General features: G+C 40.4%; 1 protein-coding gene across 1 annotated transcript in view; it reads left to right on the top strand.

Moving 5' to 3' along the window:
• The window catches only part of LOC106063437 (mucin-2-like), a 45,108-nt gene extending 26,048 nt beyond the window's left edge, over positions 1-19,060 (top strand). Inside the window, exons 12-19 of the mRNA XM_056014325.1 lie at positions 297-6,576; positions 8,605-11,402; positions 11,539-11,652; positions 12,601-12,694; positions 14,096-14,163; positions 15,929-16,093; positions 17,683-17,861; positions 18,861-19,060. Of these exons, the coding sequence (XP_055870300.1) occupies positions 297-6,576; positions 8,605-11,402; positions 11,539-11,652; positions 12,601-12,694; positions 14,096-14,163; positions 15,929-16,093; positions 17,683-17,861; positions 18,861-19,010 (9,848 nt within the window). The 3' untranslated portion in view covers positions 19,011-19,060. The remainder of the gene's footprint in view (positions 1-296; positions 6,577-8,604; positions 11,403-11,538; positions 11,653-12,600; positions 12,695-14,095; positions 14,164-15,928; positions 16,094-17,682; positions 17,862-18,860) is intronic.
• The last annotated feature ends 1,117 nt before the right edge of the window (positions 19,061-20,177 follow it).

The following is a 20,177-nucleotide window of genomic DNA, read 5'->3' as shown; positions in this document are numbered from 1 at the left end:
GACAACAAAACCTGAAGAGACAACAACAACCGAAGAAACAACTCTTCAAGAGACAACAACACTAGAAGAAACAACAACACCCGAAGAGACAACAACACCTGAAGAGACAACAGCACCTGAAGAGACAATAACACCCGAAGAGACAACAACACCTGAAGAGACAACAACACATGATGAGAAAACAACAACTGAAGAAACAAGAACACCCGAAGAGACAACAACTCCTGAAGAGACAAAAACACCTGAAGAAACAACAACAACTGAAGAGACAAAAACACCCGAAGAGACAACAAAACCTGAAGAGACAACAACACCTGAAGAGACAACAACACCCGAAGAGACAACAACACCTGAAGAGACAACAACTCTCGAAGAGACTACAACACCCGAAGAGACAACAACACTTAATGAGACAACAACATCCGAAGAAACAACAACAACCGAAGAAACAACAACAACTGAAGAGACAACAACACCCGAAGAGACAACAAAACCTGAAGAGACAACAACACCTAAAGAGACAACAACAACTGAAGAATCAACAACACTAGAAGAAACAACAACAACTGAAGAGACAACAACACCCGAAGAGACAACAAAACCTGAAGAGACAACAATACCTAAAGAGACAACAACAACTGAAGAATCAACAACACTAGAAGAAACAACAATTAAAGAAACAAAAACTCCAGAAGAGACTACAACACCCGAAGAGACAACAACACCTAAAGAGACAAAAACACCTGAAGAAACAACAACAACCGAGGAAACTACAACGCCTGAAGAGACAACAACACCTGAAGAGACAACAACACCTGAAGTGACAACAACACTAAAAGAGACAACAACATCGGTAGAAACAACAACACCTGAAGAGACAACAACACCTGAAGAGACAACAACACCCGAAGAGACAACAACACCTGAAGAGACAACAACACCCGAAGAGACAACCACACCTGAAGAAACAACAACACCTGAAGAGACAACAACACCTGAAGAGACTACAACACCTGAAGAGACAACAACACTTGAAGAAACAACAACTACAGAATTGCCAATTATAGAGCCTACAATAAGTACAACTGAAATTGAAGAAACAACAACTCTTGAAGAGACAACAACACCTGAAGAGACAACAACACCCGAAGAGACAACAACACTAAAAGAAACAACAACTCTTCAAGAGACAACAACACTAGAAGAAACAACAACACACGAAGAGACAACAACACCTGAAGAAACAACTACACCTGAAGAGACAACAACACCTGAAGAGACAACAACACCAGAAGGTACAAAGACATCTGAAAAAACAACAACACCTGAAGAGACAACAACACCTGAAGAGACAACACCTGAAGAATTAACAACTCCCGAAGAGACTACAACACCCGAAGAGACAACAACAACTGAAGAAACAACAACCCCCGAAGAGAAAACAACACCTGAAGAAACAACAACAACTCAAGAAACAACAACACCCGAAGAGACAACAACAACTCAAGAAACAACCCCCGAAGAGATAACAACAACTGAAGAAACAACAACACCCGAAGAGACAACAACAACTGAAGAAACAACAACTCCCGAAGAGACAACAACACCTGAAGAGACAACAACACCTGAAGAGACAACAACACTAGAAGAAACAACAACACCAGAAGAAACAACAACTACAGAATTGCCAATTATAGAGCCTACAATAAGTACAACAGAAATTGAAGAGACAACAACTCTTGAAGAGACAACAACACCTGAAGAGACAACAACACCCAAAGAAACAACAACACCTAAAGATACAACAACTGAAGAAACAACAACACCTGAAAAAACAACAACACACGAAGAGAAAACAACAACTGAAGAGACAACAACAGCTGAAGAGACAACAACACCCGAAGAAACAACAACACCTAAAGATACAACAACTGAAGAAACAACAACACCTGAAAAAACAACAACACACGAAGAGAAAACAACAACTGAAGAGACAACAACAGCTGAAGAGACAACAACACCCGAAGAAACAACAACTAAAGAAACAACAACTCCCGATGAGACAACAACACCTGAAGAGACAACAACACCCAAAGAGACAACAACACCTGAAGAGACAACAACAACTGTAGAAACAACAACACCTAAAGAAACAACAACACCTGAAGAAATAACAACTCTTCAAGAGACAACAACACTAGAAGAAACAACAACACCCGAAGAGACAACAACACCTGAAGAGACAACAACACCCGAAGAGACAACAACACCTGAAGAGACAACAACACCCGAAGAAACAACAACAACTGAAGAAACAACAACCCCCGAAGAGACAACAACACCTGAAGAAACAACAAGACCCGAAGAGACAACAACACTAGAAGAAACAACAACACCCGAAGAGACAACAACACCTGAAGAGACAACAACACTAGAAGAAACAACAACACCCGAAGAGACAACAACACCCGAAGATACAACAACACCTAAAGAAACAACAACACCTGAAGAAACAACAACACCTGAAAAAACAACAACACCTGAAGAGACAACAACACCCGAAGAGACAACAACACCTGAAGAGACAACAACACCCGAAGAGACAACAACACCTGAAGAGACAACAACACACGAAGAAACAACAGCAACCGAAGAAACTACAACGCCTGAAGAGACAACAACACCTGAAGAGACAACAACACCCGAAGAGAAAACAACACCTGTAGAAACAACAACACCTGAAGAAACAACAACTCTTCAAGAGATAACAACACTAGAAGAAACAACAACACCCGAAGAGACAACAAAAACTGAAGAGACAACAACAACTGAAGAGACAATAACACCCGAAGAGACAACAACACCTAAAGAAACAACAACACCTGAAGAGACAACAACACCTGAAGAGACAACAACACTAGAAGAAACAACAACACCAGAAGAAACAACAACTACAGAATTGCCAATTATAGAGCCTACAATAAGTACAACTGAAATTGAAGAGACAACAGCTCTTGAAGAGACAACAACACCTGAAGAGACAACAACACCCGAAGAAACAACAACACCTAAAGATACAACAACTGAAGAAACAACAACACCTGAAAAAACAACAACACACGAAGAGAAAACAACAACTGAAGAGACAACAACAGCTGAAGAGACAACAACACCCGAAGAAACAACAACTAAAGAAACAACAACTCCCGAAGAGACAACAACACCCGAAGAGACAACAACACCTGAAGAGACAACAACACCCGAAGAAACAACAGCAACCGAAGAAACTACAATGCCTGAAGAGACAACAACACCTGAAGAGACAACAACACCCGAAGAGAAAACAACACCTGTAGAAACAACAACACCTGAAGAGACAACAACACATGAAGAGACAACAACACCCAAAGAGACAACAACACCTGAAGAGACAACAACAACTGTAGAAACAACAACACCTAAAGAAACAACAACACCTGAAGAAACAACAACTCTTCAAGAGACAACAACACTAGAAGAAACAACAACACCCGAAGAGACAACAACAACTGAAGAAACAACAACCCCCGAAGAGACAACAACACCTGAAGAAACAACAAGACCCGAAGAGACAACAACACTAGAAGAAACAACAACACCCGAAGAGACAACAACACCTGAAGAGACAACAACACTAGAAGAAACAACAACACCCGAAGAGACAACAACACCCGAAGATACAACAACACCTAAAGAAACAACAACACCTGAAGAAACAACAACACCTGAAAAAACAACAACACCTGAAGAGACAACAACACCTGAAGAGACAACAACACCTGAAGAGACAACAATAACACCCGAAGAGACAACAACACCTGAAGAGACAACAACACTAGAAGAAACAACAACACCCGAAGAGACAACAACACCCGAAGATACAACAACACCTGAAGAAACAACAACACCTGCAGAAACAACAACACCTGAAAAAACAACAACACCTGAAGAGACAACAACAACTGAAGAGACAACAACACCCGAAGAGACAACAACACCAGAAGAGAAAACAACACCTGAAGAGACAACAACAACTGAAGAGACAATAACACCCAAAGAGACCACAACACCTGAAGAGACAACAACAACTGAAAAATCAACAACACCCGAAGAGACTACAACACCTAAAGAGACAACAACACCTGAAGAGACAACAACACTAGAAGAAACAACAACACCAGAAGAAACAACAACTACAGAATTGCCAATTATAGAGCCTATAATAAGAACAACTGAAATTGAAGAGACAACAACTCTTGAAGAGACAACAACACCTGAAGAGACAACAACACCTGAAGAGACATTAACACCTGAAGAGACAACAACACCCGAAGAGACAACAACACCAAAAGAAAAAACAACTCTTCAAGAGACAACAACACTAGAAGAAACAACAACACACGAAGAGACAACAACAACTGAAGAAACAACAACACCCGAAGAAACAACAACACCTGAAGAGACAACAACACCAGAAGAGAAAACAACACCTGAAAAAACAACAGCACCTGAAGAGACAACAACTGAAGAGACAACAACACCCGAAGAAACAACAACTAAAGAAACAACAACTCCCGAAGAGACTACAACACCCGAAGAGACAACAACACCTCAAGAGACAACAACACCCGAAGAAACAACAGCAACCGAAAAAACTACAACGCCTGAAGAGACAACAACACCTGAAGAGACAACAACAACCGAAGAGACAACAACAACTGAAGAGACAACAACACCCGAAAAAACAACAACTGAAGAAACAACAACTCCCGAAGAGACAACAACACCCGAAGAAACAACAGCAACCGAAGAAACTACAACGCCTGAAGAGACAACAACAACGGAAGAAACAACAACACCTGCAGAAACAACAACACCTGAAAAAACAACAACACCTGAAGAGACAACAACAACTGAAGAGACAACAACACCCGAAGAGACAACAACACCTGAAGAGACAACAACACCCGAGGAAACAACAGCAACCGAAGAGAAAACAACACCGGTAGAAACAACAACACCTGAAGAGACAACAACATCTGAAGAGACAACAACCCCCGAAGAGACAACAACATCTGAAGAGACAACAACACATGAAGAGATAACAACAACTGAAGAAACAACAACACTTGAAGAGACAACAACAACTGAAGAAACAACACCACCCGAAGTGACAACAACAACTGAAGAAACAACACCACCCGAAGAGACAACAACAACTGAAGAAACAACAACACCTGAAGAAACAACAACACCTGAAGAAACAACAACACCCGAAGAGACAAAAACAACTGAAGAAACAACAACACCCGAAGAGACAACAACAACTGAAGAAACAACAACCCCCGAAGAGAAAACAACACCTGAAGAAACAACAACAACTCAAGAAACAACAACACCCGAAGAGACAACAACAACTCAAGAAACAACCCCCGAAGAGATAACAACAACTAAAGAAACAACAACACCCGAAGAGACAACAACAACTGAAGAAACAACAACTCCCGAAGAGACAACAACACCTGAAGAGACAACAACACCTGAAGAGACAACAACACTAGAAGAAACAACAACACCAGAAGAAACAACAACTACAGAATTGCCAATTATAGAGCCTACAATAAGTACAACAGAAATTGAAGAGACAACAACTCTTGAAGAGACAACAACACCTGAAGAGACAACAACACCCGAAGAAACAACAACACCTAAAGATACAACAACTGAAGAAACAACAACACCTGAAAAAACAACAACACACGAAGAGAAAACAACAACTGAAGAGACAACAACACCCGAAGAAACAACAACTAAAGAAACAACAACTCCCGAAGAGACAACAACACCCGAAGAGACAACAACACCTGAAGAGACAACAACACCCGAAGAAACAACAGCAACCGAAGAAACTACAATGCCTGAAGAGACAACAACACCTGAAGAGACAACAACACCCGAAGAGAAAACAACACCTGTAGAAACAACAACACCTGAAGAGACAACAACACCCAAAGAGACAACAACACCTGAAGAGACAACAACAACTGTAGAAACAACAACACCTAAAGAAACAACAACACCTGAAGAAATAACAACTCTTCAAGAGACAACAACACTAGAAGAAACAACAACACCCGAAGAGACAACAACACCTGAAGAGACAACAACACCCGAAGAGACAACAACACCTGAAGAGACAACAACACCCGAAGAAACAACAACAACTGAAGAAACAACAACCCCCGAAGAGACAACAACACCTGAAGAAACAACAAGACCCGAAGAGACAACAACACTAGAAGAAACAACAACACCCGAAGAGACAACAACACCTGAAGAGACAACAACACTAGAAGAAACAACAACACCCGAAGAGACAACAACACCCGAAGATACAACAACACCTAAAGAAACAACAACACCTGAAGAAACAACAACACCTGAAAAAACAACAACACCTGAAGAGACAACAACACCCGAAGAGACAACAACACCTGAAAAGACAACAATAACACCCGAAGAGACAACAACACCTGAAGAGACAACAACACTAGAAGAAACAACAACACCCGAAGATACAACAACACCTGAAGAAACAGCAACACCTGCAGAAACAACAACACCTGAAAAAACAACAACACCTGAAGAGACAACAACAACTGAAGAGACAACAACACCCGAAGAGACAACAACACCAGAAGAGAAAACAACACCTGAAGAGACAACAACAACTGAAGAGACAATAACACCCGAAGAGACCACAACACCTGAAGAGACAACAACAACTGAAGAATCAACAACACCCGAAGAGACTACAACACCTGAAGAGACAACAACACCTGAAGAGACAACAACACTAGAAGAAACAACAACACCAGAAGAAACAACAACTACAGAATTGCCAATTATAGAGCCTACAATAAGTACAACTGAAATTGAAGAGACAACAACTCTTGAAGAGACAACAACACCTGAAGAGACAACAACACCTGAAGAGACATTAACACCTGAAGAGACAACAACACCCGAAGAGACAACAACACCAAAAGAAAAAACAACTCTTCAAGAGACAACAACACTAGAAGAAACAACAACACACGAAGAGACAACAACAACTGAAGAAACAACAACACCCGAAGAAACAACAACACCTGAAGAGACAACAACACCAGAAGAGACAACAACACCTGAAAAGACAACAGCACCTGAAGAGACAACAACTGAAGAGACAACAACACCCGAAGAAACAACAACTAAAGAAACAACAACTCCCGAAGAGACTACAACACCCGAAGAGACAACAACACCTCAAGAGACAACAACACCCGAAGAAACAACAGCAACCGAAAAAACTACAACGCCTAAAGAGACAACAACACCTGAAGAGACAACAACAACCGAAGAGACAACAACAACTGAAGAGACAACAACACCCGAAAAAACAACAACTGAACAAACAACAACTCCCGAAGAGACCACAACACCCGAAGAAACAACAGAAACCGAAGAAACTACAACGCCTGAAGAGACAACAACACCTGAAGAGACAACAACAACGGAAGAGACGACAACAGCTGAAGAGACAACAACACCCGAAGAAACAACAACTAAAGAAACAACATCTCCCGAAGAGACTACAACACCCGAGGAGACAACAACACCTGAAGAGACAACAACACCCGAAGAAACAACAGCAACCGAAGAGAAAACAACACCGGTAGAAACAACAACACCTGAAGAGACAACAACATCTGAAGAGACAACAACCCCCGAAGAGACAACAACATCTGAAGAGACAACAACACATGAAGAGATAACAACAACTGAAGAAACAACAACACTTGAAGAGACAACAACAACTGAAGAAACAACACCACCCGAAGAGACAACAACAACTGAAGAAACAACAACACCCGAAGAGACAACAACAACTCAAGAAACAACAACACCCGAAGAGACAACAACAACTCAAGAAACAACAACACCTGAAGAAACAACAACACCTGAAGAAACAACAACACCCGAAGAGACAAAAACAACTGAAGAAACAACAACACCCGAAGAGACAACAACAACTGAAGAAACAACAACCCCCGAAGAGAAAACAACACCTGAAGAAACAACAACAACTCAAGAAACAACAACACCCGAAGAGACAACAACAACTCAAGAAACAACCCCCGAAGAGATAACAACAACTGAAGAAACAACAACACCCGAAGAGATAACAACAACTGAAGAAACAACAACTCCCGAAGAGACAACAACACCTGAAGAAACAACAACACCCGAAGAGACAACAACAACTGAAGAAACAACAACACCCGAAGAGACAACAACAACTGAAGAAACAACAACACCCGAAGAGACAACAACAACTCAAGAAACAACAACACCCGAAGAGACAACAACAACTCAAGAAACAACAACACCTGAAGAAACAACAACACTTGAAGAGACAACAACAACTCAAGAAACAACAACACCCGAAGAGACAACAACAACTCAAGAAACAACAACACCCGAAGAGACAACAACACCCGAAGAGACAACAACATCCGAAGAAACAACAACAACTGAAGAAACAACAACACCCGAAGAGACAACAACAACTGAAGAAACAACAACCCCCGAAGAGACAACAACACCTGAAGAAACAACAACACCCGAAGAGACAACAACACCTGAAGAAACAACAACACCCGAAGAGACAACAACAACTGAAGAAACAACAACACCCGAAGAGACAACAACAACTCAAGAAACAACAACACCCGAAGAGATAACAACAACTGAAGAAACAACAACACCCGAAGAGACAACAACAACTGAAGAAACAACAACTCCCGAAGAGACAACAACACCTGAAGAAACAACAACACCCGAAGAGACAACAACACTAGAAGAAACAACAACACCCGAAGAGACAACAACAACTGAAGAAACAACAACTCCCGAAGAGACAACAACACCTGAAGAAACAACAACACCCGAAGAGACAACAACACTAGAAGAAACAACAACACCCGAAGAGACAACAACAACTGAAGAAACAACAACACCCGAAGAGACAACAACAACTCAAGAAACAACAACACCCGAAGAGACAACAACAACTCAAGAAATAACAACACCTGAAGAAACAACAACAACCGAAGAGACAACAACAACTCAAGAAACAACAACACCCGAAGAGACAACAACAACTCAAGAAACAACAACACCCGAAGAGATAACAACAACTGAAGAAACAACACCACCCGAAGAGACAACAACAACTGAAGAAACAACAACTCCCGAAGAGACAACAACACCTGAAGAAACAACAACACCCGAAGAGACAACAACACTAGAAGAAACAACAACACCCGAAGAGACAACAACAACTGAAGAAACAACAACACCCGAAGAGACAACAACAACTCAAGAAACAACAACACCCGAAGAGACAACAACAACTCAAGAAACAACAACACCTGAAGAAACAACAACACCCGAAGAGACAACAACAAATGAAGAAACAACAACACCCGAAGAGACAACAACAACTCAAGAAACAACAACATCCGAAGAGACAACAACAACTGAAGAGATAACAACACTAGAAGAAACAACAACACCTGAAGAAACAACAACTACAGAATTGCCAATTATAGAGCCTACAATAAGTACAACTGAAATTGAAGAGACAACAACTCTTGAAGAGACAACAACACTAGAAGAAACAACAACACCCGAAGAGACAACAACACTAGAAGAAACAACAACACCCGAAGAGACAACAAAAACTGAAGAAACAACAACACCCGAAGAGACAACATTAACTCAAGAAACAACAACACCCGAAGAGACAACAACAACTCAAGAAACAACAACACCCGAAGAGACAACAAAAACTGAAGAAACAACAACACCCGAAGAGACAACAACAACTGAAGAAACAACAACCCCCGAAGAGACAACAACACCTGAAGAAACAACAATACCCGAAGAGACAACAACACTAGAAGAAACAACAACACCCGAAGAGACAACAACAACTGAAGAAACAACAACACTTGAAGAGACAACAACAACTGAAGAAACAACAACACCCGAAGAGACAACAACAACTGAAGAAACAACAACACCCGAAGAGACAACAACAACTCAAGAAACAACAACACCCGAAGAGACAACAACAACTGAAGAAACAACAACTCCCGAAGAGACAACAACCCCCGAAGAGACAACAACACTTGAAGAAACAACAACACCTGAAGAAACAACAACACCCGAAGAGACAACAACACCCGAAGAGACAACTCTACCCGAAGAAACAACAACACCCGAAGAGACAACAACACCCGAAGAGACAACTCTACCCGAAGAAACAACTACCCCCGAAGAGACAACTCTACCCGAAGAAACAACAACACCCGAAGAGACAACAACAACTCAAGAAACAACTACCCCCGAAGAGACAACAACAACTCAAGAAACAACTACCCCCGAAGAGACAACAACAACTCAAGAAACAACTACCCCCGAAGAGACAACAATAACTCAAGAAACAACTACCTCTGAAGAGACAACAACAACTCAAGAAACAACTACCCCCGAAGAGACAACAACACTTGAAGAAACAACAACACCTGAAGAAACAACAACACCCGAAGAAACAACTACCCCCGAAGAGACAACAACAACTCAAGAAACAACTACCCCCGAAGAGACAACAACAACTCAAGAAACAACAACCCCCGAAGAGACAACAACACCTGAAGAAACAACTACCCCCGAAGAGACAACAACACCTGAAGAAACTACAACACCTGAAGAAACAACAACACCTGAAGAAACAACAACACCTGAAGAAACAACAACACCCGAAGAGACAACTCTACCCGAAGAAACAACAACACCCGAAGAGACAACAACAACTCAAGAAACAACTACCCCCGAAGAGACAACAACAACTCAAAAAACAACTACCCCCGAAGAGACAACAACAACTCAAGAAACAACTACCCCCGAAGAGACAACAACAACTCAAGAAACAACTAACCCCGAAGAGACAACAACACTTGAAGAAACAACAACACCTGAAGAAACAACAACACCCGAAGAAACAACTACCCCCGAAGAGACAACAACAACTCAAGAAACAACTACCCCCGAAGAGACAACAACAACTCAAGAAACAACAACCACCGAAGAGACAACAACACCTGAAGAAACAACTACCCCCGAAGAGACAACAACACCTGAAGAAACAACAACACCTGAAGAAACAACAACACCTGAAGAAACAACAACCCCCGAAGAAACAACAACACCTGAAGAAACAACAACACCTGAAGAAACTACCACGCCATCTCCAAGTAACTTTTTTTTTTGTCTTGTATATTACACTTTAAAATTTTTTAATTTTTTTTTTAACGGAAATATCCTAATTTTCTATATCTTGACACAATCAACGTGTTCTTGTCTGACCTCTCCACTTTAACACTTCAACAGTGTGCCCGTCCAATACGCAAGCAGTGTCAACAATGACACGACGAACACTCAACGGTGTAGCCATTGGTGCGTGCGATGCTGGTGGCGTCGTAGCAATTCGGGATAATGAAACAAGTAATGTTTGTGTTTTTACTTTGTAGTGACTTCTGTCTGTTTTTATATTTGTATCTTAATTGCAGATGCGCATGCTTTTTTTTTTTCCTGTTTGTGTTTGTAGTCCTGTGGGTCTATGCTTAACATTTAACCGCTAGTAAAATGGCGGCAGGCACACACCTGTTTGAAGGTTCACAAATGACATTTCACAAAAAAATTTAGCGCCCCCCCCCCTCCCTCCGGTCATTTTGTATTTTCCGAAAGCGAAAAATTCAATTTTTTAAATTAACTATGGAAGGAGTTGTTTTTTTTTTCATAAAAAAAAACATTTTTACAACTATTCACTATTAATGGTAAAAAACTAACAGGGGGAGACAATATTAATAAGGGAGGTGATATTTTCAGAAAAAAAAAAAGAAAGTAGCCGTTGCATCAGAACTTTGAAAGATCTTATGATATCGGATTTTCAATATCTTTTCTAGTTTTTTGAGATCTAAACAGAACAGACTACGCAAAACTAACACAGGGTAGAGAGTTAACTTTTATCTCTTCACGAATATTAGTAGTTATGAAGTACAAACTATCCACAATTACAATCTTAGCTTGCAGTCGGATTTTTTTTTCTAGTTTTCGAGGTCTAAACGAGATGGACGGACAGACAGACCACACAAAACTAATAGCGGCTTTATCCATTTTGGGGGGGGGGGCCTCTAAAAAGCTTAGTATTAAAAATAGGTTTTATTGTGTTATTAAATGGGCGATGACTTAAGTACTAACTAATGGAATAGGTTACCTGAATCAGCCAGGAAAACCAATGACTTAGCAGAGTTAAAGTCATTGATTAACAGGTATGACTAGACTGACACATGAAATGCGTAGGACTAATTATGTAATTATCTTTTTTTTTTTTGAAGTAACATCTGTAATATATAAGATAAATATTGAGTGCGCTCTACAACTTGTTAATAGGCACAATACTTTGCACCGGAGTCCTCACGTCAAAGTCGACATTCATTGTGCCTCAAGATTGTGCCATTTTCTACGAGGAAACTCTCAAATCACAGTGAGTTAGTTATTTGTTTGTTTGTTCTTTATCTGACTTAAATAGTGAAAAGAATTCGTGCGATAAATCCGGAACACCTTGCGCCTTCCTAGCAACGCACAGATCTAAATAGACTTTTGTTTTCCCGGAACAGAGTAGATAAATAACAACTCTGAATGAAATGTAAAATGAAAGTCTATGTATTCATTCTTTGCCAGTATCAGATCAATCATGTTACTGTGTACCTCTGCAGAGTGTCCATTAAGGATCAAGCTTGCGCCCTTTTATGGCCTTTGACTTAAGGGAAGGCCTTTACCAAGAGGCCACGAATGAAGCATGGGCTCTTCATCAACCCCTCTGTCCGGAGGTGTCTCATCAACTAAATGACCACATCCATCTAGTTTTAGACACCTAACCATTAGCCCCGCCTGGCTTTCCCCATCCCATTAAGACGGAGTAAAGCCCTCTCTCCCCCCACCCCCTCAAAAAAAGAAATGTCCTCCGTGTTTCAATAATGAACCACCAGTAACCATGAAGAAGCTGTCACAATAAGCGTAAGGCCCTCGCCCAGGAACGACGAGGCAGATGGGAAGGCAGAGCATAGCCTGTCTTTCATCATCAGTGCGTGCTATGCCTGTTCTCTAGGACGTACCCTGTGGGCCCACAGCCCACTGGAAGAAATGTTTCCAATCCATTTAGCCTATCTGCCTCTCCTGCAGACGTTTCCACGATGGCGCCACAGTGAGGCCTAGAAAGTTTTTGTTTGTTTTAAATGTTTCAGATGTTCCTTTAAATTTGTGATTCTTACATCCTATGATCCAAGCCATAACCCTTCTGTACGGTATGGCGACAGGTGGTGTTCAAACCCGGGACCACCGAGACGATAGTCCAGAGTGCTAACCACACGACCAGGCCATCTCGGTACCATATACCAGGGTATAGCCACAATGTGGCCCATCCATAGATTGAATCAATGTATTTTCTAGAAGTTGTAGAACAAACGGTGTTAACTCAGACGCCATTGATCCGTGAATGGGAATCGGGAGAAATAACGTGTTCAAACTTTGTATCAGAGTGAGTATGGAGGCGAACCCTGGGATTTTTAATTTCGGGATCTTTGGGCGCCTCTGAGTCCACCCAGCTCTAATGGATAACTGACATTAGTTGGGTAAAAGTAAAGGCGGTTAGTCGTTGTGCTGGCCACATGACACCCTCGTTAACCATAGGCCGCAGAAACAGATAACCATTACATCATCTGCCCTATAGACCACAAGGTGTGAAAGGGGAACTTTTAAGACAGAGTGAGTTGATATAAGCTTTGTAATAAGTATGTAAATCGAGTCAAAGACTTCTAAAAAAACAATCATCCTATTTTAGACATATTATGTCCAACAAATTTTAAAGCTTTAATTTCTGTTTCAGGCCTATTACTCAAATCGTCACAGTTGGGAAGCAGCAAGATATAATTTTGACCCAAGATTTATTCACATGTAAGCTATTAGAAAAAAAAACAAACATACATTTATTACATTCTATACTACCACTATAAACAAATATGCAGGTCAAATATTGTATTGAATTATAGAGACACTTTTTATGAAAAAAAATAATCTGTCGATCTACTTTTAATGTATACATTTAATTTTTTTGTCAATTAGTACAAGTTTAAAAGAGGAAGATTATCTTTAACTGCTTATTAGCATTTAGCCCTTTGGTCATTGCTGAAAAAAAAAAAAGTAAACTGAGCTCGCCTCCTTCACTTATCCCTTAGTCTGTTGAACCGTTGGAGTACCATCACAGACATACATAAATATAGACTGGAAAAAGGAAATAACTTCATGTAACTTGAAAACATTTCATCTATTGTTGTCGGATTTCCGAAGATTAAACAAAACTACACTGCTGTATAATAAAGTGCACAAAATTGCAAGTCACAAATTTTTGTTTCATAAAACTCTTTTATCGGCCAGTCTATATATATTTATGTCTATGGGTACCACACATGATCTGTCGACCGATTTTCTCAAAATCTCTCTTGTTATTTGATTTGGCCCGTCTATTCTTTTATGTTGTCGCCCCTTCGCTTACTGTGTCTGCCTCTTCTTTTCCTGACACTGTTCCCTGAAGAAAGGTTTTTGCGAACCCTGAGACCTAGTGATATGGCCATACATTTTTTTTTCCTTTTTCGAATGTTTAGCAGTTCATCGTGGGGCCCAAGGGCTATTGTGATCCTGTTTCTAATCTCTTCGTGTGTGGTGTGGTCTTTTATTGTGATACCTAAGATCCTTCTATAGCATTTCAATTTCATCGCCCTAACCTCTACTGGCATAAAAAAAAAAAAAAAAAACAACCAGTGCATAGTTGGTGCTGCCTGAATATATACTAAATAAATATAGTACTTCAGCTTCACTTACAGATCAAAGTATAAATAGTCAACTCGACTAATCTATGAATGCAACATCAGGGCCGAACTGGGGTAATTGGAGGCCCTAAGCCAGGGGTACTCAACCTGTGGTTCGCGATCCCCTTGGGGGTCGATTGACTATTTGCCAGGGGTCGCTTAAGACCATCGAAAATATGGATTGCTATTGTCTTCTCTTCTGTTGCTGTATGTGTGTGTGTCGGGGGGGGGGGGGGGGGGTTGCGACAGAGTGGGGGATTGTAAAAAGGGGTCGCCGAGCTTAAAAGGTTGAGAACCGCTGCCCTAAGCGAAATTAATTAGGTGACCCCAAATTGAAACATAATTAAAAAGACCGAAAAATAAAATTACGCAACGAATCGAAAACTTCCGGCATCTATATCTAAAATATTGAATCCTAGTAGAGATATAGAGATAATCTGGTAGACGAGACATATTGCTTGAGATCTATATCCAAGGTTAGCATTTTTTTTTAATCCTGCGCGAGGCCCCGAACAATCAAACTAGGTGGCTACCTTGTTTTCCCATAGCTAAAGCTGGCCCTGGCAACATACTAGTCACAACTGTAGTTAACGCGTGTGTACGCATTTCTACTAATATTAACAAAAGTAAGGGTCTTGAAATTAGATCGTGCCAAGAACATAGGGGTGCAAAAACATGGAAGCATTAGCAGCTAGTTTCGTATTTTCAATTCAATTATTCCAACTTTTGCTTTCTATCTCTTCTTCCTGTTCATACAGAAAATTGTTAATGGCTTACCCCATAAGTCTCTACTTCTTTTTAAAAAAAACAACTTTATTATTGTTAATTATGCTTCTTTCTGTTTTACTGTTTAGATAAAAACCTAACCAATGGTATGGCGGAGATAGCACTGCCACAGGAAGTGAGCGTGACAGACTGCCCAGAGTACGCGTGCACATACGACTCTGCCAAGATGGCCGGACGCGTCAATTTCAATGACTGTTTTGGAGTCGGCTACGGCAGCAGGACGAAGGGTGACTGTAAGTGGCGCTAAACTATATTTTTGGGATATTTCAACAAAAACCAAAGTGTTCTAATCAGGGAGGAACTGGGGCGTGAATAAAACAGTTGAATATATGAGCAGAGGCGGCCTTAGCATAGCGCGGGGCCCTGGGCGAGTGTCATATGCAGGGCCCTGAGCCTATATTTACCGTACCACATCACGCTAACGGGCTCCTCCGCTTCTAAGGCTGTAGGCCTTATTTTGTCTACTAAACATAGTATCTTGCTTAGGTACTGTACTATTGGCCTTTCACTAATTACACACTGTATTGTAATCATAGGCCTACTGCATGAAAGATTTCGCCTTTTAAGGTTAATAAATGAAACTAGTGATTCAGAAATATTTTGCATGGAAAATCAACACACTAGATAATACTAATTTCTGCTAAGCTTGCTGGAGTCAGAAAGTAACTATTGATAGTAGAGCCAGAACACTTGCAATGACCGAATAGACGGTTACAGACGGAGTCAGTCACGGAGCATTCCTGGCTTGTCGCTATGAATTAAAAATAATGATATAAATCTTCTCTCCCGATGCGCGGCCCGAATGCCGAAGCCAAATTGATGTTCTTTAAGAACAAGGTGTGCGAGAGCAGCTACAGTTGTCCCTTGATGTTCGTAGATCCCACTTTCGAGGAAAGGTTATACCATGGGTTTTCAAAAAAAAAAATGAAAAAAAAAAAAGCTCGCGTTTTTTTTGTTTGTTTGTTTTTAACATGGGTTTTCCCACGGCCACCCGATATATATACACAGTAGCCAATTGGAAACAAATGAATGTATGTAATGGATGAGTGTAACAATGTACATCGCCGTGTACTGCAAGTATTAAATAAACCCGTATCGTTGTAGTATTTCGGACGCACTTTTTCAAGCCAAGTGTTTTTCATTTAATCCAAATCAAGTCAAAAGTCTTGGTGGGAAAAATTACGATGCATTCCGGAGAGAGAGAGAGAGAGAGAGAGAGAGAAAGAGAGGGAGAGAAGAAGGAATTGGCAGGACGGGAAATTTCATTATAACAGTGGCACTAATTAACTGGTAAAAAATTTATGTTAGGGTTAGGGTTAAAACATTATTCGCTTATTAAATAAAAAAAAAAGAAAAGAGGGCGGTGTTCCGGCCATAATAAACAATATAAAGCCTGGGAACAAATCAACGGGCGTAGCCGGTGTGGACTGCTAGTATTTATATAGTTTGAGATCTAATGGACTTCATTCAGCAATCGTAGCCTAAACAAACAACGTTTAGTCACGTGCTTCTCTGTCTCTTCCAAACAAATTACGATCTAATTTTAATCAACAATGGTTATCACGTGACAGTTTTTTTTCGTTGTTTTATCAATATTATTACCTGACCGTTCGTTTTGGTGAATGAGGTCCATTGCATGTAGATACAAGAAAATCAAGAGAGAGAGAGAGAGAGAGAGAGAGAGAGAGAGGATGACACCGCGGCTTCACTATACTTAATGATTGTAACCCAAGTTATTTATATATAGGAAGACATACAGACCGATATGTATAATAAGTATACTAAACTATTGACCCTACTATTGGAACTGATTCTAATCTAGATTCCTACACTGGGACGCCATACAAGTTGGTAGTGCAGAACATGACTACTGCCCCATGCTGTGACGTTCTGATGGACGCCGTTACACGCCACGTCCAACTTGACGGCACCTACCCTAACACCATGGTCAACTCCGGCTCGGATGTTTTGTGTCTGGGATCCGACGATTCTTCGTGTGGGGTAAGTAGATCCAGTTTCATTTCATTTTCATTTCTATAAGCTAGTTTCAAAGACTTATTGGTTTCTTGTAGGCCTACCCTTTATCTTATAAAAACGAGACGTTACTTCAAAAAAGAGGATGATTAGGTCCTACCCGTGTCTCTAAGTCAATCTAGTCATGCATGTTAAACAATGCTAGGACGAATCGGTACAAATGCTCCTTCTTCCCTAGTGCTATTAGAGCATGGAATTGGGTTGCCTGAGCCAGCTAGGAAAACCAATGACTAGGCAGAATTTAAGTCATTGGTTAACATGCATGGCTCCATTGATCTAGGAACACGCGTAGGACGTAATCATCTTCTTTTTTTTTTAAAGTAACGTCTGTATTTTATAAGAAGAGGAGGACGTTGTTCACTTCAGAATCCTAAACTTTGTTTCCCACCACATCAAACGGATGAGCCCCTTCCACTTTCGCTGACTTTGAAACATACATCAAGTGAACTGGTTTGATGATAGTTTGATGATTTGATCACATACCAGACGGAGAAATCCTGAACGTCACAGATTAACCCTATCCATGGCATAGCAAAAACATTCCAACTAAGATGGCAGAGGCGGAGCTAGGGTGGGGGAGAATTTGAAAATCCCCGGGCGAGGCCCGGCCCCCCACTTGAGGGGGGTCCCAACTAAGCTTTTTTTATGTATTAAATATTACGCAAAATGCAGGGACCCCCAAAGAGGTCAAGCCCCGAAATGGTGGCAAATTCCTAGTTACGCCACTGTACGATGGGCTGAACATGTATTCCTCATATCTGATAATCGACTCTCTAAACGACTTTAAATTTAATAAATAATTCTAGATCTAGATTATAGATTATAGCTGTGCATTGGAAATCGTTCTCAATCAATGGGTTAACACGGGAAACCAATGCATCATTAGAGAAGACCTATAAGTCTAGCTATTCTACAATCCTGATATTTAATTATGATTTTTTTTTTTTTATTTTTCTCTCAACTTAGGGAGACTTTGGCACTCCGATTTACTGCCGATCGTTTGACACAGATGAACTCATTTTGGTTGCAGCCTTGACATCCACACCGTGTACTTCCGGTGATCCAATTCTAGCAAACGATTTAACTAACGGAGACATAGCTGCCTTCTTTGGATAATGAAACTGATTTAGAAATATTATTAATAAAATAAATGTGTAAACGTAGAATGTCGTTTTTCTCTTTTATTTTCAAACTCGTGTTTTTTTTAGAATGTCAGGTTAAGTGCAAATACTGGTTTCATTAAAATATATATATATGTTGATCTAGTCCTAAAATTCTATTAAACCATTGGTTTTCTTGGTTCATTCAAATTACCCGTTCTATGGCATGGTACTTGAGAAGAAAGAAAACTTGTATGACTTTGTCCTGCCATAAAAAATAAGAAATGTGGCCATTATCATTGTGTCTATCTGAAGGATTGTTGCGTTTCTTGTAACGATTGTAATAAGCCCTGAACTTGTAGTTGTACGGTGGCTGTCTGGCTTCGACATATTACTCACAAGATGTCTTGAGTTTTTTTGTACGGCAGATTAGAAGCGTTTAACCCCCCCCCCCATCCCCCCTGGCTACGCCCATGATAGTAGGCCCTAATCTAAGAGAAATTCAAGCAACAGTCTGTGAAAACTTGGAAAATACTGTCAGCAAAAATAAATAAATAAACAATAAAATAAAATAAAAAACTGAAGCAAAATTATATTACCACTCTTGCGTGGCAATAAATTAATAAAGACAAATGAATAACACATTCCATATTTGACCTGCCATTTTTTTTATACAAATAGCAGCAGGATAGTTGCTCTGTAGAAACCTAAGAAAATGAATGTTTTAAGTTCCGAATGATATAAGTAAAGCTTTTATATATAGAGCGCTTTCATACTTATAGCATGCTCAGAGCGCTATGGTCGAATCTCATTTGTGGACCAGTTGGGGGGGGGGGTAAATCTGGAAGTAGGCTTTCCGTGCTGCCTTTAGACACAATTAACTCTGTCGAACCTTGATCCCCTTTCATAGGTAGCCAAGCCAAGTTCAAGCGTAGGCCTACTAAGCCAATGCTAGGAGCTCACAACGCTCCCTCCAAATCCCTTAGTTGGCAAAGAAATTTAAGGATACCTGTTATCATTCCGTTAACAATAAATATGTGCGTGTGTTTGAAAAAAGAAAAGAAAAAGAAATAGGCTACCTCCCAAATCCTTCGCGAAAAGAAAAAAATCCTGGTTACGCCTATTCATTATTCGCTCTATATAGATCGCAAAATTTGAAAAGTTTTTTTTTTGCATATTATAA

Source organism: Biomphalaria glabrata, chromosome 16 (assembly GCF_947242115.1).
Source record: "Biomphalaria glabrata chromosome 16, xgBioGlab47.1, whole genome shotgun sequence".
In the NCBI taxonomy this organism is placed as follows: Eukaryota; Metazoa; Mollusca; class Gastropoda; family Planorbidae; genus Biomphalaria; species Biomphalaria glabrata.
The sequence above is the reverse complement of the archived record's forward strand: the minus strand, read 5'-3'. Positions and strand labels throughout refer to the sequence as shown.